The 19,118-nt window shown below is 56.6% G+C and overlaps 8 protein-coding genes across 8 annotated transcripts; 6 read left to right on the top strand and 2 right to left on the bottom strand.

Moving 5' to 3' along the window:
* Positions 1-1,655: 1,655 nt before the first annotated feature.
* BKCO1_3000254 (homeobox protein 4) lies at positions 1,656-4,441 on the top strand (the record flags this gene model as incomplete). Its single annotated transcript, XM_020274157.1, has 3 exons — positions 1,656-2,478; positions 2,535-3,783; positions 4,015-4,441. 3 exons carry the CDS (start codon positions 1,656-1,658, stop codon positions 4,439-4,441), a joined length of 2,499 nt encoding a protein of 832 aa, XP_020134624.1.
* Positions 4,442-5,310: 869 nt separating this feature from the next.
* BKCO1_3000253 (triosephosphate isomerase) lies at positions 5,311-6,075 on the top strand (the record flags this gene model as incomplete). The annotated part of the gene is made up of 1 exon (XM_020274156.1): positions 5,311-6,075. The coding sequence occupies one exon, from the start codon at positions 5,311-5,313 to the stop codon at positions 6,073-6,075; it is 765 nt and encodes a 254-aa protein (XP_020134629.1).
* A 771-nt stretch (positions 6,076-6,846) lies between these two features.
* On the top strand, positions 6,847-8,036 carry BKCO1_3000252 (dehydroquinate synthase-like protein; the record flags this gene model as incomplete). Its single annotated transcript, XM_020274155.1, has 2 exons — positions 6,847-7,364; positions 7,418-8,036. 2 exons carry the CDS (start codon positions 6,847-6,849, stop codon positions 8,034-8,036), a joined length of 1,137 nt encoding a protein of 378 aa, XP_020134630.1.
* Positions 8,037-10,422: 2,386 nt separating this feature from the next.
* Positions 10,423-12,097, top strand: BKCO1_3000251 (basic-leucine zipper transcription factor; the record flags this gene model as incomplete). Its single annotated transcript, XM_020274154.1, has 3 exons — positions 10,423-10,554; positions 10,780-11,334; positions 11,540-12,097. The coding sequence occupies 3 exons, from the start codon at positions 10,423-10,425 to the stop codon at positions 12,095-12,097; spliced, it is 1,245 nt and encodes a 414-aa protein (XP_020134627.1).
* Positions 12,098-13,592: 1,495 nt separating this feature from the next.
* BKCO1_3000250 (3-ketoacyl-reductase) lies at positions 13,593-14,663 on the bottom strand (the record flags this gene model as incomplete). Its single annotated transcript, XM_020274153.1, has 1 exon — positions 13,593-14,663. One exon carries the CDS (start codon positions 14,661-14,663, stop codon positions 13,593-13,595), a length of 1,071 nt encoding a protein of 356 aa, XP_020134628.1.
* Positions 14,664-15,090: 427 nt separating this feature from the next.
* BKCO1_3000249 (erg28 protein) lies at positions 15,091-15,614 on the top strand (the record flags this gene model as incomplete). The annotated part of the gene is made up of 2 exons (XM_020274151.1): positions 15,091-15,153; positions 15,228-15,614. The coding sequence occupies 2 exons, from the start codon at positions 15,091-15,093 to the stop codon at positions 15,612-15,614; spliced, it is 450 nt and encodes a 149-aa protein (XP_020134482.1).
* A 304-nt stretch (positions 15,615-15,918) lies between these two features.
* BKCO1_3000248 (galactose-1-phosphate uridylyltransferase) lies at positions 15,919-17,194 on the bottom strand (the record flags this gene model as incomplete). The annotated part of the gene is made up of 3 exons (XM_020274150.1): positions 15,919-16,024; positions 16,078-16,198; positions 16,258-17,194. The coding sequence occupies 3 exons, from the start codon at positions 17,192-17,194 to the stop codon at positions 15,919-15,921; spliced, it is 1,164 nt and encodes a 387-aa protein (XP_020134481.1).
* Positions 17,195-17,849: 655 nt separating this feature from the next.
* Positions 17,850-18,839, top strand: BKCO1_3000247 (yip1 domain-containing protein; the record flags this gene model as incomplete). The annotated part of the gene is made up of 3 exons (XM_020274149.1): positions 17,850-17,937; positions 17,991-18,540; positions 18,590-18,839. 3 exons carry the CDS (start codon positions 17,850-17,852, stop codon positions 18,837-18,839), a joined length of 888 nt encoding a protein of 295 aa, XP_020134478.1.
* Positions 18,840-19,118: the final 279 nt, after the last annotated feature.

The following is a 19,118-nucleotide window of genomic DNA, read 5'->3' as shown; positions in this document are numbered from 1 at the left end:
GGTATTTATTGGCCGAGTGCCAGGCACGGCGGCGGCGGCTTTGTTGCTGAGCGGCGCGGGCAGGTCCCACCTGCGCAGTTCACAAGACGGAGCAGAGGGAGGCGGTCACGGCTGATGGAGGTGGGCGAAGTGGAGACCAGGTAGCGGGTGACGTTGGCTGGGGAGCGGGGAAGGGCGCGTGCTGGACGGCAACAAGTTTTGCTGTCGCCGCGCGCGCCATGGATGCAGCCTTATCGGTTCCCTGCGGCCCGGGCTGACCACCCCCTCGCCGCCCACGGTGCTTGCCGGTGCTGTGTGTGGCCAGCCTGGATACTTGAAGCTGACGCTGTCTGACCTTCTGCCGCGCGAAAGCCTGCGTCGCACCTCTGCTCCCACCGGCCAATTGCGCTCACACACGACTGGCCTGCGCTGAGCCCACTTTTTAGACTTCTGCAACGTAGCAAAACACAGAAACCCACGCTTAGGGGACCCGTCGAAAGTCTCCAATCAACCCGTCACTGGACGAGGACGGCTACATCCTACTTCAGCTGACAACTTCACTCTCGCAGATTCACCACAATGGGCATCAGGTTCAGAGCACATTCATGTCCGAAACCCGAGCCAACACCGGCGGCGGAGAAAAGTTCAAGCCATTGACCTTCATGTCACGCAGGGATGGTGAAGGTCGGAATCTCCATGCAGTCGGTTGCCTTGACCCCGCATGCGCTACCAATGTACCCCGTTATCAACGACCTGGATTCGATATAGGTATCGGACCGAAGCAACGACATACCAATGCGAGCTGTGTGTCCGAATCAAAACCAGTGGATGGCTTTCAGTTCCATCCGTTGCTCGCGACTCTCTTCGTCCAGGCCCGCCGGGTTTTCCAATGTGCCACAAGAACCCCGCCAGAACCCTTCAAAGTCGTACCACCCTACCTGCAGTGCCTCTCCCGGAATTGCGGCCTGCCGCTAGTGAATGTCGTCGCCGCTCCGCTGCTCAACCTCGTCTCCAGAGTGCTGCCCGCAACCATGGCTTCGGCATCTAACTTCTTTTGGGGAACGATGGAAACTTACTGCAGTGAGTGGCTCTAATCCGACTGCTGACAAGCGATTTAGCATAGCAATAGATGCACTGAAGGGAAAATCCTAGAGCGCGACCCAGTTCAGGGAGCCTTGATGCGAACTGGAGGCGACAGCTATTGGCAATGAACAGTCTAGAAAGGTTCAAGTGTCACCTTGGAACGAGCTTCTCCGGAAGACCGACCCCTCACTTTTAAAGTAGAGAAAGCTCAATTAAAACACGACGGGAATAGCACAGCCTCATCTGAGGGTTGTGAAACGCACGTGCCTGCACAACACAGTGTGAGCTGCTCTATATCCACATCATCGTGGTGATGACTTTTTGCATTGGCCCAAGCAGAGAGACGCTGTCTTTATTTCAAGAAGGTCTTTGCAGGTAGACTCATGGCCTTGGAGGTTGCGGTTCAATCACGTGTTGAGGCTGTTCGCTTGATTACCTGGGTGTTGATGAACTTGCAGCTGCGCACCTTCATTGTCACTGCTGAGCCTGTCGTCCTATAAGTAGGCGGCTCAATGTCATGATCGTTCTCACAGTCAACATTTCTCATCTCTTTCCGTATAGTATTTCGCATCATCGCATCTGCTGGCTCAGTCATGGATCAACAAGCAGCCTTCTGGCTTCAGCCTGACGCCGAAAATGACCAACTCGAATTGCCAAGATTTGGCGAGGCTCTCGATCCACATCATACAGCGAAGTCGGACTCACAGGTGGCACTCGACTTTCCTGACAACATTTCTGACCTCGCGCTGATGGACAATTACTTCGAAAACTCTGCTTCGTTTGAAGCTGAGATCAGTAACACCAATTTCGGCTGCACAAGCCCGGCCGTTGCACACACCGGCAGCATCTGCTCGCCTCTTCCCTCCGGTGGCATCCCGGAGAACCATCCTCTACACACGAATCTTTTTGATGAGCTGATGGACTTCCCTGATCGCTCCTCAGAACCTGTCGCCCACATCAACGAATACCCGCATAATTGCTCACAAGCTCTGTTTGGACCTCATGAGAACAGCATTGAGCCTGATACCGAGCCCCAGGATAGCGATAATCCAAACATCATGCCTCTGGAAACGATGGACCTCGACCTGATGCACACTCCTCTCAATTATTGCGGTAACTCGCCGGGCCCTCACTGGCCGTCTCTCGAAATCAGCGAGGACGATCTAGGCAACCAGACTTCCGAGCCGCCTGTTGCCATGTCCCTCAGCGACGAAAGCGCTCTTGCCAGGTCGAGCAAACCGAAGCGAAACCGCCTTTCTCCAAATGCTCGGAGAGTCCTGGACCAGCAATTCCAAAAAAACCCGTACCCAACTCATGAAGACATTTCTCAACTGGCCAAGTCCACTGGGTGCGACGTGAAGATCATCAGGACGTGGTTCAACAATGCGAGGTCGCGAAGATCGTACAACGTACCAGGTGAGTGCTAAGGTTCTACGTTTATGTTTCAATATTGGTACTGATCTTTACTACAGATGGTGAATCCCATGTGAACTTGACGAAAGGAACCGGGCCAAATTTCAGACCGCCAGCCACCCGACAGAACCCCCCGGAGGACCCAAAATGTCGACAAAAAAGCAGCGTCTCATTATCTGCAACCTCCACTTCCTCCGGGGGATCACAACTGAGCATCTCAAATGTTGAGACCGTGGCAAAGGCCTCGAAAACATCAAGCAGGTCTTCACTTGAGCGGTTCTTGCAGTCTCCAGAAGAGGCAGCCTCATTACAGGCTATCAAGAAAGCATCCATGCAAAGTGGTTCAACTCCAATCATACTGGGAGGAGATGCATATGACCTCCATCACAGAACAGAACACCGACGTCGGCCCCATGTGTTGACGCCAGTTCGAAGGACGGAACCTGACCGAAATTTTCTCTTCGCCGGCTCGGCGAACGGGTCTGAAGCCGGATATTCGAGCTTGGATAGCCACAGCTGCTCCTCTGTCGGAAGCTCCTTCTCCGCTCGATCCGACTATAGCGATGCATCGTCTCAACTACGACCGCGGCGGAAAGGCAGGCGGTTGTACCCGCACCACCGGGTGGCGCCGTACCTCGTGGATGATTGGCGCGGCGCATCATCTAACAACTACAGCCGCATGTTTCGAAAAACCGCCCATACGTTTGAAGGATCCCCGCGTGCATCAACCCACTCACACGTCCCGGACGGCTCATCCTGGTCCGCTGTCAGCTTGCTACATGAGTCATCTCATGTGAAGAAACCATCATACTTCTGCACAGTATGCGGGGACTATTTTACAAAGAAGTACGCGTGGAAGCGGCACGAAGAGTCTGTTCACTATCCACAAACAATTTGGGTGTGCAGTCCACGAGAAGGCCCAAAAGTCACATGTGTTTACTGCCAGGAAGTCCCAGAAGACTGGTCTCAGCACAATTGTCACAGTTGCATCAGCGTACCAGAGGAGGAGCGTACATTTTACCGCAAGGATGGGTTGAAACAACACATTCTACAGGTGCACATGAAAGAGTCCATCGAAAAGGACGATGTATCCAGGCACATCCGTGCAGCCGAGCGCCGCATTAACGAACGCCAACTGGGAGATGTAGCCCTTCACTGCGGGTTCTGTGGCAATGACTGCAAAGACTGGCGAGAGCGGATCGCGCACTTGGATGAGCATTTCCGGACGGATGCCACACCCGATGAGTGGTGGCCAGAGAGACAGGGTTACGACTCAAAAGCCGACTGGTCGGACTCGGCGAAACATAAGTATGCGAAGTCCCATCATGGAAGCGATAGAAGCTAATATACGTTCTTCAGCTGTGTGTCGAGCGGAGAGACTGGAAATACTCGAGATGCCCAAACGTGTCACTGCACACTATGGTCTTGCCGCTTTTTGTGTGGTCCACGCTCTCTATTCACTCAGTCTACAGTTTCCGGAGGAGTATGCCTCGCATGTACACTCTGCGACTACGAGCAGCCCATACAGGGTGAAGACAGGGCAGTTGCCGATATAACCATGAGAAAGCATGCAGAACGGCACAAGTTCCGGGATTGCCACCAGCCCGTATTCTGCAACATGGTAGATTTCTGGAGTCACCTAACCGAATTTCACGGAGCATCTCCACACCCTTGGTGTTGCTTTGATGGATATTCAATGGATGCTGGGCAATGCATCAAGTGTGAGCAGCAGTTGCTTTCGTATGGTATAACCCCCAACGCTTCGGTGCAAGAAATTCAGGATGGAATCGATTTCATCCAGATACGCATCAACACCCTCGACCCTGATTCAGACACGTTCTGGCGAGACAAGACCGACCTTGGTGAAGCTCTCGTCATGTTAGAGGCACTTCTCAACCGTCGTCGGGAACAGGCACCTGGTTCTTCAGATCAACGCAACCGCACAAAACCCAAAGAGATCCAATAGAGGTGCAAGGGACTTGGCAAGAGCATCGGGGTCCAAAAAGAAATCAAACTGTTGGAACCACGTCGGGTTTTCTCTTTTCAAAAAATTTGGGCTTGACTTTTCTTAAAGCTTTGGCAGTCATTGAGTGTTAGCGAACAATAGGATAAACAAGAGAATGCGATCTTCTAAGAAGGGCTCAAGGTCACACCGAGTGAGAAGCAGAAAGTGCAGTGCACCAAGTGGCAAACAGCGTTTCGACTGTCACTGATACTTCCAGGTTGCAGCACCAAACGGATGCAACGCTTCTGGCCTTGTCGTGATTACCCCAAAGCCAGACCCGACGATGACACAAATCCAATAAACTCCAGGCCCGTTTGGCAACAAGACGACTGTTCTAGGCACGCACAACGAGGCCAAGGCAGAACCAGAGAAGGTCGCGCATATAGGTCTTCTGACATCATCCGGGCCAGGAATGCGTGTGCGTGTCTGGGGAAATCGGGGTCGACGTTTCGGGCCGGTCGGTCGGTCGATGAGGGTTGTGGTTGGCGTCCACGGTGATGGATGTCGGGCGGAGGTTTATTCCGTCGTCCAATGTCGCGAGGTTGCAGGTGGTCCGGCCGTTGGCGCATCGTGACGCAGCCCCAGCCGAAAGTCGCCGGCGGCATGGACGTTTGCACAATTTTTTCTCCCCCTCCGCACGCCGCGTCCCCAAGCCTGCGCTGCTCACACGGGGTCTAAAAGGGCCACCGTGCCCTGGAATTCGGGTTACCCAATGTAGCATTCCACCGCGCCCGCGGGGCCCCTCACACTACAAGAATGACGCTGTGCATGTGTTGCAGCCCCCTCACAGCCCACCTCCATAGCTGAGACCATCACTCGTTCCTCACATCATGGCCGCACCACGCCCGCGCCGCATCGTCGGGACCAGTCTCAAGATGTATTTCGACCTGGACCGCACCCTCTCCTACATCAAGGGAGTTGCGGAGCTCTCGTCGCACGCCCAAGCAAACAACGTCGATCTCTTCGTCATCCCCGACTTCGTCACCATTCTCGAGGCCCGGCGCATACTGCAAGACACGCCAGTCCTGCTCGGAGCACAAGACGCGTTCTGGGAAACAAGCGGCGCATACACGGGCGAGGTCTCGCCCTTGACGTTGCAGCAAGCAGGCGTCAGGCTGATCGAGATGGGACACGCCGAGCGCAGAAGCATATTCGGCGAGAATGACGGCCAGGTAGCGAAGAAGGCTGCGGCGGCAGTGAAGCACGGGCACATTCCTCTCGTCTGCATCGGCGAGAAGACGCACGGCTCGGTTGCGTCACAGGCGGTCGGTTTGGCTGTCGACGAGTGCCGCCCCCAGGTCACGTCGGTGCTAGCAGCCGTGCCCGATGACGCTGAGGTGATTCTGGCTTACGAGCCGGTGTGGGCCATCGGTGCAAAGGAGCCTGCCGATCCGGACCATGTGGTGAACGTGACGAAGGAGCTCCGGAGCATGGTCAGCGGGAGGAAGGGCACGACCAGGATACTGTACGGCGGGAGCGCCGGGTCTGGCACGTTCGCAAGGCTTGTTGATGGGGTGGATGGGCTGTTCCTGGGCCGGTTTGCGCACGAGCTGGCAAACCTCAGCCAAGTCATCGTTGAAGTCGGGCAGTTGTGAGACTACTAGTGGGGCTCTGTGCAGCAATACACAAGTGAGACAGGTCATCTGCAATGTTGCCGCATGGTTGAGGTGGGGATGTTCGGCAGATGAATCATGACGGATCACGGACATGTCCCGACTTTGTCTCGAATGGTGTTATTCATCGCGCGGGGAAGCTGTTTCGGCCGTTTATCAGCAGCGAGCACACCAATGGCGCGCTTGAACGCAGGCCGACTCGGTAGTCACTGGTCATTTGCAGTCCCTCATAAGGCCTTGGGCTCCCAAGCCGACATGTTGCGGCGAGTTTCGACGTTGGCCTGCAGTCGTTCCTGCCGCCCGAGCTGGAGAGTCGTTACGTCATCACATACTTGCTACGTCTACCACGCCCCAGGTGCACTCCCGTGGAAAACCACCGCAACCAACACCAACAAACTGAGGTACGTGACTATGCCGATTCGCGCCATCGAGAGGCTTGCCCAGACATCTTTCCAACTGCAACGGTAAGCCTTCCGCCGTGCGCTTGGAATGTTGTCGCCCTCGAGGTGCTGTACATGAAGCCTCACCGTATCCCGTGCCGCGTTGAGAGCCTCGCTCGGGGGCAGGATTGACAGCCGGGTTATTCAATTCATCTGGATCGATGTCAAGCTGCTGTCGTTTCCCTCCCGGGCCTTGACTTCGCAAGCTCGGCGCTGGCGACCGCCTGCATCTCCACAAGTTTCCGAACACGAAGGCTCGAAACTGACCAACTTTATAAGTAGAGCTTATCCGGCACGTCGCTACAACAGCACCATGACAGATGCCACGAGTAGTCCGCTGGCTGGTTTGTGGAAGCCCACCCACCTCAAAGCGTTGTGGTACGGTCCCAACAGCGTCAAGAACCATCTCGTGGAATCTCTACCCACAGAATCCTCCAAGGCTTTCATCGTCACTGGCTCTTCTCTGGCGACCAAGACTCCCCTGATTAAACAGGTGGAGCAGCTACTAGGGTCGAAGCATCACGCAGGGACCTTTTCGAACATCAAGCAACACGCTCCTGTCGCTCAGCTGGACGAGGCAACCGAGGCGGTCATCAAGGATCCGAGCATCGATACCATCATCTCCATCGGAGGCGGAAGCCCGATAGACTCATCCAAAGCCATCTCTTATCGCTTCAACGAGAAGGCTGGCAAGTTTCTCTTTCACATCACCGTCCCAACCACCCTTAGCGCTGCCGAGTGCACATTCAATGCAGGCTTCACCCAGGAAGATGGAATGAAGACTGGTGTGGCCCACGCTGAGCTGGCACCTCACGTCATCATCTACGATTCGTAAGTGGCTGCGAATCGAATCGAATCCCGCGGAGATGCTAATGACTCGACAGCAAATTCGCTCTGGAAACCCCTCCGCAGCTGTGGTTGTCGACGGGGCTTCGCGCCTTTGATCATGCCGTGGAGCTGCTCTATCATCCGACGGCTACCGAGGTTCCGGCCAAGGACAGCTGTTTGTCAGCTGCGTCCAGATTGTTCAGCGGCCTCCCAAAATATCAAGATGACCCCAAGAATGAGGAACACATTACCCAATTGCAGCTCGCTTCTTTTGCATCCCTGGCTTTTCTCGGCCTCAACGTCAAGGGTCCCTTGGGCCTAAGCCACACTCTCGGATACGCCCTGGGCTCTCCGTATTCCATACCACATGGGATCACCTCCTGCCTCACTCTCGGACACGTCGTTAAGCTCAAGGCCCAAGATCCCCAAGCTGCCTCGCAAATCGCCAGATTGGCTCCTTTCCTTGGCCTGACGAAGACTGGTGATGACCAACAAGACGCCACCAAAGTCGGTGACGCCATCTTGATGCTGGTCAAATCTCTCGGTCTTTACAAGACTCTAAAGGAGTACGGCGTTGGGGAAGACCAGGTTACTGTTATCGTCAAAAGGGCAACGAAACAAGATCAAGGAGAGGTCTACGACAAGGTGGCGAGCCTCGTCAAGCAGCTGTACTGAGAACGGAATTTTGGCGGCAAGCTCGACAATTCCAGCAACATGAAAATGACTGATATGCTTCTGCAGCGTTTCCTACCCATTGCGCTGGGTCTTGAGTTCGTTTTCCTCATCCTGTTACAGTTGCATTCAGCCTTGTGACATATCACTATCCCAGCGTTTCCAACAGGTTCTCCTTCTCGGACCCGCCGGCAGCCAGATGTCCCACTACCTCCCAGGAACTTTGTGCAATTCCGTCAGTTCCTTCGTAGACGTTGTTGCGGATAACGGCGGAATGTACGACGCGGTTGCACTGGTCCATATTGAACAACTGGAGCCTCATCACACAGTTTCCACACAAAGCTTCCCTGTGGAAAGTTCGGTGCTGGGTGGGTGACAAGACTGGAGTGCGCCAGTGGCAACTACGATTGCTGCGCGTCGTGGCAGGGCTTACGAGTGGGCGTTTGACGGTGGAGTAATAACGGCAGCCCACCCTTTCAGCCTTGTGCGCTCTTTGAGGGCGGCTGGTGCAATGTGTAGCCCTTTTCGGCCGTCGCGGCCGGTGTTCACGCCCTGTGTGCTACGCGGAACGCCATATGACAAGGGAGTGCGGAGGTCAGCACTTGCCAAAACGAGTACATGCCCGCGACACGTCTGATATTAGAGCCTTCAAGGGTGTGGAGCGGTGAGTTCGTGCCATCCCATATTGCAAGCTTGCGGCGGTGGCTTTACAAGGTATTCCCGCAGGGCGGCGATCATACATTCGAAGCCGGGTAGAGGTCGAGGCCAAATCGAAGTGCCGGAAGGAGAGCCTGCTTGGCAAATTAGCGCGGCCGTGTTGAGCGATGGGCGGCTTGTTTGGTCACGTCCCGCATCGCTTAAGCTGCATGATGCATGGCTGGCAACGGAGTTCCCACTCGCTCCCGCCACATGACAGCTACCCTCGCCGTTACCGGGGTCTGCTTTCCGCGCTCACTGCAGCTATGCAGCCGCGCTTCCAATCAGAGCTCGGAGCGACGGCTGCGGATACTAATCAAGGAAATAGGTACAATCAAAGCGCGTGCCGCGCCTACATCACCCTCTCCACCCAGGGTATGATCGTCTCCGTCCCCTCTCGGGCGGTGGCCAATATGGCCGTAGCAGTCGCGCGCGTCTGTGAAGCACAGTGTGGTTGCCTGGTGTTTCAATCAGATGTCAGGGCTTTCTCCAGCTCCCCCAGCGGTTCCCAAAGCGGCATTTGAACGGGCCCAATCTGGGAGGCGCAGAGAAGAGACGTGCTTTAGGGCTGGTGGCGCGGGCGTACGGCTAGCTCCAGCGACGTGCATTGCGGAGCGCAGGACGACGAGGCCGACCGGTCTTCGTATCAAGCCGCTGCGCTGCAGCCGTTTGAAGGTGCTTCGGCATGGCCAGCCAAAGCAGTTCCGCGCCGGCGGCGCAGCAGGTGCCGTGCATTGGCGGCACTGTTCGCCCCGAAAGGCAAATCTCACCTTCAGCCCTACCAGATAAGGCTCGCGCTGGGCCAGACGTCCTGCAGGCGTTACTTCCTCCCGGCTGCCCTACGTCAGGCACACGGCATTTAGTCATTGATGCTGACATTGACTAATGGCCCTCATGCGCCCATGAGCAGAGCCCTGGCCCGGACGAGGAGTCAAACGGCAAGCCGCTATGTCCGGCCAGCCTTGGACATGCTGATCTTGCTGCAAGGCTGACGCCCGCGCCTTCGCAGCATTCCAACTGGAGCCGAAGGCGGCGTCCAGCCCTCAATCCCACCTCTCTGTTCTCGATGAGCGGCCCGCAGCCGCCCTGGACCGCTGGACCCAATGGCTGCCGCAGCTCGGTCATCGGACGTCCGCTCAGTGCGACTTGCCTTCTCTGCCTCGCCAGCTCAGAGCAACACCACCCCCGGAAATGACGCGAAAATCCCAAATGCGTGGCTTTGGTGCTTACCCGCCTTCTCCTTGCTCAGTTAGGGAGACCTTGTCCAGTAAACCTGCCCATGTCGTCCGTACGGCGCATGCTCTGCAACAAATAGCACGCGAGTGTGGAGCCGCTGCCCTACGATGTGCATCACGCTTGAAGGGCACCCGGCCGCGTCCGCGCGAGCGGCATCAGCGATCTATAAGTCATCTTCCACTCCTCGAGCGTTTCCGCACACCCCTTTTCATCGCCGGCCCTCTTAACGACCCTGGACTTCTCACCTGCCGTGCGGTTCCGTCAAGGCTGGCGCCGAGCACTTGCGCAGCCCCCCGCATTTCCGCACCAGCTTTCAGCCCTACGAGCTTATTTACATACAGCTACTGGTCTCGTTCGCCTCCCAGCCTGATCAGTCCTGTGCTGGTCGCGACCTTTGCGCCCTCTCTCCCTCTCTCCTCCTCCTCCTCCTTCATCCCTCTCTCTCCTCTTCTCGTCTATGACCATGGCTTCACAACAATACGAATACTGGCAGCCGCAACAAGACAGCTACTCGCAACACCCACAGGCTTCTTACTACGAGTACGCCCCGCCGGACCTCACCAGCCTACCGAGCCTCAGCGCCTCACCAGTACGTGCAACAACCTTGTTTATTAATCCCCACTTCGTATCGCCCCGACCCTGGTCATATCTTCACGGCCCGCTCAGCCCCGCAACCACTCCCGTCGCTCAGATTTCCCGCATGCATATCCTGCGTTCTCGTATGGTATGATCGTGGCTTGGGTGTTCCTGCAAGGAGACAGTCGCAGCACATCACAACGCGTCCTTCTCAGCCACTGACTTGGCACAAATCCAGACCTCAACCGCAACGTTTGACGCGGCGGGCACACCCACCCCTGCCCCGCAGCAGCCCCAGCAGATGCAGCACCCACAACAGCACCAGCAGCCTCTCTCCTATCACCAGCGCAACACTCAGTCCCAGCCTCGCCACGCACCATCCTATCATAGCCAGTTTGCATATGCCACCACTGGCGTCCCTGCCACCCCGACCGAATTCAGCTCGGCCGAAGAGGCCGCCGCCGCCGCCGCCGTTGCTGCAGGAGCGGCCGCAGGAGGTTTGCCCAGCCCACCTTACGTATGTTCCCCACAGCAAAACCACGCAGATCTGGGAGCATATGCAACCGGCGGGCTCGAAACGCTCGAGACCGGCGTGAGTACGACGTCAACAACGACGTTTCCTTTGCAGATCGTCAACGAGCAAGGCTTTGGACACGGACACGGACGCATGCCGCCAGACAGGAGCGCTAGTAACGGGAGCACGTGGAGCGTTGGAAGCGGCAACGGAAGCATCGGCGGTGGCGGCGGCGGAGCTGCAACGGCGAACGTTGAGCGGACGCATGTGACGAGTGGAGTAAGTTTAAGCCCTCCCACTTCCGAGCTCATTCCCTGTTTTGCTGTTTATTTCCTTATTTCCTATCAATCATGCCTTGGCCAGAACCTTGTACTGTGCGACGGTAAAAGATTACCGGTCAACATGGGGGAAGGGATGTTCCGCGAATAAGCAATTCCTTCATGCGCTGCCGTGGAACCGTGAAGGACGTGATCGCTGACCACAGATGGAAAACGTTCAGCGCCGCCGAGCACAGAATCGCGCCGCCCAGCGCGCCTTCCGCGAGCGCAAGGAGAAACACGCCAAGGACCTCGAGGCCCAGCTGGCCGTCCTGAGCGACCGCTACGGCAGACTCGAGCAGTCGCACGCCGAGCTCAACACGGCATACGAACGGCTGCGACGGACGTTGGAGCTCCTGACGGCACCGACGTCGCCGTCCTCGCCTTCTTGCTCGTCGGAGCTTTCGCCACCGGCTTCGTCGGATGCTGACGCCGATGGAGAGTTCGAAGTCGAGGGGTTGATGCTGAACGCTGCTGGTGGCGGCGAGATGGTTGACGTGGAGGCTCTGGCCAGGGGTTTGAGGAGGAGAGGCGAGTGGTTGGGGGATAACGGCCAAAAGGAGGTGGTGAGGCGATTGGTCGAGATCTTGCACGCGCCGCCGCCGCACCCGTCGCCGCCGCCATCATCACAATCGAGTGACCGGTTTGGAACGAGGAAGACAACCGCCGCGGAGGAGGAGAACGTGGTGGCAGGTAGGAGAAGGGGTGTGAAGTGCGAGAGTTGATGAGCGGAAAGACGACTTTCCGCTTGTGGTTTGATACTTGCGTTTGGGTGGGAAAATTGCTCTTATGACGTTCTTGTTTCTCTCGTCCTCTCCCTCGGAAGCAGGGGTATTTTCAGACTTGATCTCTAGCCTGAACACTGATTTGGCTATACGTCTCGCTAAGCGGGGTGTTGGATGGCGTTGGATACTCAAATTTCTATCTGTCGCTGCTGCCTTTTGCTTCTCTTTCCGTCCCCTTTTCTTTTTTTTTTTTGACCAGAACAGTCGAAGCGTCTATACGAGCATTAATGCATGATGGAATGGACAACAACGTCCCATCAAGAACCTCGACTACCGACCGTGACGTGCAACATGTCGACCTTATATCATCGCCGACGATGTTGTTTTTGTCTTCCTATTACTCCCTTCCTGGATAATTCTCCAATTCGTCGATTCGACTGACACCGTGGAATCACACCCATCGTTACACTTCCCAGCCCGCTCATGCTCGTACACAGCTAGAGTGGCAAGATAGATGTAGGGTTTTCTATTTCCCCCTCCCTTCGCACATCTGCGTTTATCCTGCAACTTCAGTCCCTGTGCACAGCTTGGGATTAAAGGCGGAGATAGACGCGATATGACAAGCGGTCATGCAGAATCAGATAACGAGGAACGTCAGACGCAAGCCAATGTTTTGCTTCTACCAAGGTAGACCGGCAACGTCCAGGACATTTGACCTTCACGTAGAGGTCGAGCCGATGCGAGTGCTCCTGAGTAGTGGTGGCGCAAGGCTGGCTGGCCACCTACAGATGCTGCTGGTGCGGGGCTATTTTCGATACTTTGAACCGACTCTGACATACAAGCGTGACCTATCTGACGCTAAGGAGCCTGCTTTGTTTCTATCAGACACTGATGTAGGTTTGCTCGTTTCAGCTTTTTCGAGGATCGACAGTGACGTGATGACTGCGCCGATGTTTATTTAATAAGGTTGTATCTCATCTGGCTCTCTATTTGCTCATCTTGATTTCATGGGTAAACTGAATTTACTGGGGAGATGGTTTCTTTTTTTTTTTTTTTACACCATGTAGTATTGGCGAAAGCGGATGAGAAAAAGTCCAAAGAAGCCGCGGACCGTAGATGGCGAGCGATAGCAGAAAAGAGAGCAGAAGTAAAGCAGACAGAGAAGCAGTATGAAGATCATGAGTCGTTCAGACATCAGTGATTTCAATTTATATCACCAGTTTAATGGTACAATTACATGAGCGCATAGATCTTGCATGTTTTTCATTTCGATATTATTTCTTTGGATACTGGAATATGATGGACGTTCACTCAACACGTCGTTCTCATCTTAAAATTCATGTACAACGTAACTCCTTCTTCAAAAATCTGGGTTGTATGTTTGCTTTTGACAAATATACAAGAGGCCAGACCACCGCATTGTCGTCTCCTAAATCCAACCAGTGTGAAAGCCACACCAGGCTAAATCTTTGAAGCATACCGTGCCTTAGACCGCTTAGGCAACCTTCTTACCTTCCCTCTCGGCCTTCTTCAAAGCCCTCTTTCTGATGCCCTCGTGCATGTCCTTGTTGATCTTCAGAACCGTCGTGCTTGTGGTTCCTGCGAACGTTGCAATCGCCCAGTGCATCAGACCATGGCTCCAGAACGGCGTGGACGTATACGCAACACCCTGAGCGCCACCAGACCTGCCAATCTTGCCCAGTGCGGCGGCGACGAAGGCCTTGGGGGTAGGGATCATAGCCGAGGCGCGTTTGATCTTGCTCATGGCCGACGTGACAAGGTAGCTCTGAACCAGCTGGACGTGGACGCCCGAGGGAGCCAGCTCGCCAGCCAGCGCGGCGCTCCAGTGTTGCAGAAAAGCCTTGCTACCGCTGTAGGTCGCCAGCAGCGGCGTGGGCATGACGCCGCCGAACGAAGCCATGGTCAGAATGAGACCCTTCTTGCGGGCGACGAGCTTGGGCGCGACGAGCTGGGTGACGCGCAGCGTGCCGGTGCAGTTGATGGTGATGATGTCGCGCATCTCCTCGGCGGGCGTCAGCACGAAGGGCACCGGGATGCTGTGCGAGAGGCCGACGTTGTTGATCAGGATCGAGACGTCCAGGTCGGCAATCAGCGCGGCCAGCGCGGCGAAGTCCGAGTCCTTGTTGGCCGCAAAGTCCATCGCCAGCACCCGCGTCTGCACGCCCGCATTGGCGCTGCTGATGTCCGAGGCGAGCGCCTCGAGCTTGCTCAGGGTGCGCGACACCAGCACCACGTTGAAGCCGCGCTTGGCCAGCGCGAGCGCATATTCTTTGCCGATTCCGTCGCTGGCGCCGGTGACGATGGCCCAGGAGCCCTTGGGGCCGAACTTGGAGAGCTGTGGGGTAGGGGTTTCGTTAGCAATTGGGTGCTTGACGGGATGCTGGGAAGAAGTGTCGAGGCGTGAGGCACGCACCGAGATACCCGGCAGGACGAACAGGCTGAGAAGCACGCGGACGAAGCTGCCAACCTTGACGGCAGCCCAAGCGGCGCCGACGGCGGCGAGGCCAAGAACGACGGGTTGGGGAACGTTAGAGAGGGCGTCCATGGTGGGCTCGTTGTGGTGTTTGGTGGAAGGAACGGCGGCGGGGATGCGGAGCTTATGGTTGGGGAACTTTTTGGCGTAGGGCAGGGGCCAGCTGCGCAGCGCCGGGGATGCAGGAACAACCGCAGCTCAGCTTACCATCAGCTGAACGCCCCCAAAGCAACAAAACTATATCGGGCTGCTCAGCTTGGGCGCTGTTTTCGGGCCAAGCTGTCCGTACGAGAAGAATTGCGAATCCTCGTCACTCAATGGCAGAGGAGAGGCTGCTGCCGCCATCGTACTACCGGTGCTTGGCCCAAGCTCTCCAGCACGGCGCGGCGTGGAACTAACCTGACCAACGATTCCTGACACCCTTCACCGAGGTCTCTCCCTGTCCACAGCAAGCCAATCTCTCTTGCCTACGGGCCGACGAACACGCAGCACCGCCGCCATGTCCTCTCTCCTTGCATACCTGCCCCAGCACGAGGGTCTTCTCCCCAAATGGCTATTTTTCGTACGCACCGCCCCCTCAACATTTCTCTCACCACCCAAGAGATCCCTAGTTGGATGCGCTAATACGGACCATAGGTCGGCGTCACCGCCGTCGGTAACCTCGTCCAAGCCTACCGCACACTGCACTTCACCTCGCAAGTCTACCTGTCGCCGCGTCCGGACCGCGTCAAGCCGCCGCCCGGCTACCAGTACCCGAGCGAGACCACGCCGCTGCACAGCCGTACCTTTGGCACCTGGACCCTGCTGCAGGGCCTCGTACGCCTGTACGCTGCTTACAATGTCGACGTTGCTGGCCTCTACCAGCTGGCCATGCTGACCAATGTGGTCGCCATGTGGCACTTCGGCACCGAGTGGTTCGTCTTTGGGACTACGAAATGGAACAAGGGCTTGGCGGGCCCGGTGATTGTGAGCATTGGGACAACCCTGTGGATGACGCTGCAGTATGGATTCTATGTGAAATAAAAAGATACGGATATTTGTCTATGGAAGGGAAGAACCGAGAGAGATGGGCCAGGGTCAGGCCAGGGCCAGCCAGATACCAGACTCGCGAGCACATGCGGGTGACGACTATGCTGGGGCAAATCCGATTCTTGAGGCCGCCTGGGTGGTTGACCGCTGGTCGGAGTACAAATGCGGCTTGTTCAACGAAGGCAGATCTTGCTGCTATGAGATAGCCCAGGTAATCATGAGGAACCGGGCCCCTCTCGAGACGAATGGTCATAACAGCATCGTTACGCTCTATGTGGCTGAATATTTGCATCTGCACCTAAGACTGGGCCTTCTTCCTGTAGAGCTCGCCTCCACAGTCGCGCAGACGAGCGGCGGCCTGTTCTGGGGTGATGTCACGCTGCGGCTCAGCCATCATCTCATAACTACACGGTATGTTAGTATAATGCTTGAACCCTGTCCGCAATGCTCTACGTACCCAACAAGGAATTTGCGCACAGTCGCACTTCGGAGCAGAGGTGGGTAGAAGTGGATGTGGAAATGGCTGGCCTCAATCTCCTCATCCGTGCCCTCCAGAGGAGCTTGGTGAAGACCCATGCCTAGAGCAGAAAATTAGCAACACGCCATCCATGAATCAGGAAATTTCTCAAAGACTTACTGTACGGAAAATGGCACTCGAACAAGTTATCATACCGCCTCGTCACCTCCGAAATCGCCTCCGCCAGATTTTCTCTCTCCGTCTCATTCAAGTCCACCAGCGCCCGCTTGTGCTTCTTGCTCACGATCATCACCTCAAACGGCCACACCGCCCACCAGGGGCACAGCGCTAGGAACGTCTCGTTCTCGAAAACAATGCGCTCCTTCTTGCTAGCCTCTAGCTGCGCGTAGTCCTCTAGCATGTTCTTGCCGCTGTGGTCGCGGCGGTACTTTTGCAGCTGCTCAAGCTCCAGGGCCGGCTCCTCGGGGAGGCCCGTTGAGGTCCAGATCTGGCCGTGCGGATGGGGGTTCGAGCAGCCCATGGCCGCACCCTTGTTTTCGAAGATCTGCATGTACCGCAGCTGCTGCGCCGGCGCCGTGACGGCGCTGTCATGGCCAAGCGGCGCCAGGGTCGTGGCGCTCGCAACAGCGGCGAGGGGCGAGTTTGGCGACAGGTGCGCCGTGTAGATGCGCGTCCACGTCTCGATCACCGGCACGATGTCCGCGGGGACCATGTCCGCCAACGTCATGTTGTGCGCCGGCGAGAACGTGATCACATAGCACTTGCCCGTGACCGGCTCCACCTGGAGGAGGCGCGACTCGAGGCTGTCGCTGTCTTGCGCCGTCGGAGTGTACTCGGCTTGGGCCTCCTTGACGGCCGAGTAGTCGTTCACGAAGACATAGGTGCTTTCGTACTTGGGGTTCGAGTCGCCCGCCGCGCGCTTGTTGCCCGGGCACAAGTAGCAGGAAGGCTCGTAAGCGGGGAGTGTCGTCTCCTTTGAGGCCTCCTGCTGGCCCTGCCAAGGACGCTTGGTACGGTGCGGCGAGACAAGGATCCAGGAACCACGAAGCGGGTTGAATCGGCGGTGTGAGATGTCGTTGAGAATTTCTTCGGGCATGGTGGGCTAGCAATGTGTAAAAGTGACGGGGCTGAGAAATAGGATCAGAAGCAGCGGTGCTGAGGGGTGCAAGTATTTGAACGAGGAAGGAGAAGAAGGCAAGCGAAGGATCTCGGAGAACGGCCCCAAAATATAAACGAAGAGCGGACAGCTGAGCAACTTGTTTTTTATAGCGCCGGAGATGGATGGGGGTGAGGCGCGGGAAGGTTCGCTACGGTAGCATTGGAGCCGCCGCATTCACCGCGTGATCGGCGAACCCCGGTGAGCATTGCGGGGTGGGACGAATGCTTATGCGGAGAAATGGGTGCCGGATGTGGCCAAACATTTCGGCGGAGAAATGCGAATCGAGTTGGAAGATAACAGAAAACAACTTACATCTGGAGCAAAATGTTTGAGGATTGCGGGGCTAGCGGGTTGGGGGAGCTGTCGAGGGGAATGACGTGCCGATGCATGGAGGGGCCGCTCGCCTGGCGCTTGTCGTCCTCCGGCGTATCACAGGCCGAGGCCGGGACGCCGCTGCTACTTTGATCCGGAAGGTGGCCCGTGCGCTTCCCTTGGTCGCCGTGAGCTCCATGTTGTCGAAACGTAGCTTCTGGTGACGCGTTGCGCTTCCTGCCTCCACATCTCTTCGTCAAGCGAACAAAAGCACCTCACCATGGCCGGAATGATGCCTAGCACTCAGTCGAGCAACCCTTACGACGACGACGCCATGGAGCGCGACCACATGATTGATCCCGATGATGGTAGGCAGCTACAGTTGAACATGCCCTGGAAACTGCTCTGAACTGGGAGACAGCTACTCTCGACGACCTCGATGACCCCCTTCAGTCCACCTCCGACCGCGCCCCGCTCACCGGCAATATCCAATCGCAAGGGTCGGGCGGCCGCGACACCCAGAACTATCTGACCTCCTCCATCCCCGGCGAGGATCGCCGTGCGCCAACAAACACAATTGACGAGACCGTGTGGGAGACGCTGTCGAGAGACTTGTTTGCTATATGGGAGAAAATGCGCCAGGTTCTGTGGCCCAAATACCTGCTGGGCGGCATGCTTCAACGCGGGGGTGGCATGGGTGCCGAAGAGCGCGGCGAGGCCGACCAGGCAGGTATCAGGAACCTCGTGGGTCGCTGGCCGGACGCGGATGCGGTCCTCCACGGAAGCATGAGTGAGGGACTGCGCAACTGGGATCTCTGGGGCCCGTTGATCTTCTGCCTTCTCTTGAGCTTCTTCCTCTCGCGACCGGCCCGCGACGAGCAGAAGTCGCTTGTCTTCTCGGGTGTCTTTGCTATGGTCTGGATCGGCGAGGCCATGGTCACGTTGCAAATCAAGCTCTTGGGTGGCAGCATGTGAGTTTCAAGCTATCCCTGGCCGGAATCGGCTGCTGACGCTATACAGATCGTTCCTCCAGTCCGTCTGCATCATTGGCTACACCCTCTTTCCACTTGTCATTGCGTCTATTCTCAGCGCTGTCGGTATCCACACGATAATCCGTGTACCAGTCTACATCGCCTTGGTTGCCTGGTCACTCGCCGCAGGCATCAGTATTCTTGGTGGATCCGGAGTGGTGCGCAACCGGGTTGGCATTGCGGTTTACCCGCTGTTCGTTTTCTACGTGAGCTTGGGTTGCCTGTGCTTCATTAGCTAGGGAAGAGTCCAGATTGGTTTGGCACATTTATTCATCGCCGTGTTTCATGAATACCCATTGGCGAAACTGGAGCAGGCTCTGGGTGGTGGGAGGTTTGGATACCATTCGCAAATGGGCCCTTGTTTTATTAGTGGCAACGTGTAGGATTCGTGGCAGGGCAGAGCCTTCGTCTCTCCATTCGCGCCGTGTGCTGCGTGGCGCCAATCGGAAGGGGGATACCTGCAGGCATTCAGATAGGCAATGTACGTGTAAGATGCGTGTTGAGAGTGCGTGTCGCAC

The sequence above is a fragment of the Diplodia corticola genome (assembly GCF_001883845.1).
Source record: "Diplodia corticola strain CBS 112549 chromosome Unknown scaffold3, whole genome shotgun sequence".
In the NCBI taxonomy this organism is placed as follows: domain Eukaryota; kingdom Fungi; phylum Ascomycota; class Dothideomycetes; order Botryosphaeriales; family Botryosphaeriaceae; genus Diplodia; species Diplodia corticola.
This window is presented reverse-complemented; position numbering and strand designations above follow the sequence as displayed.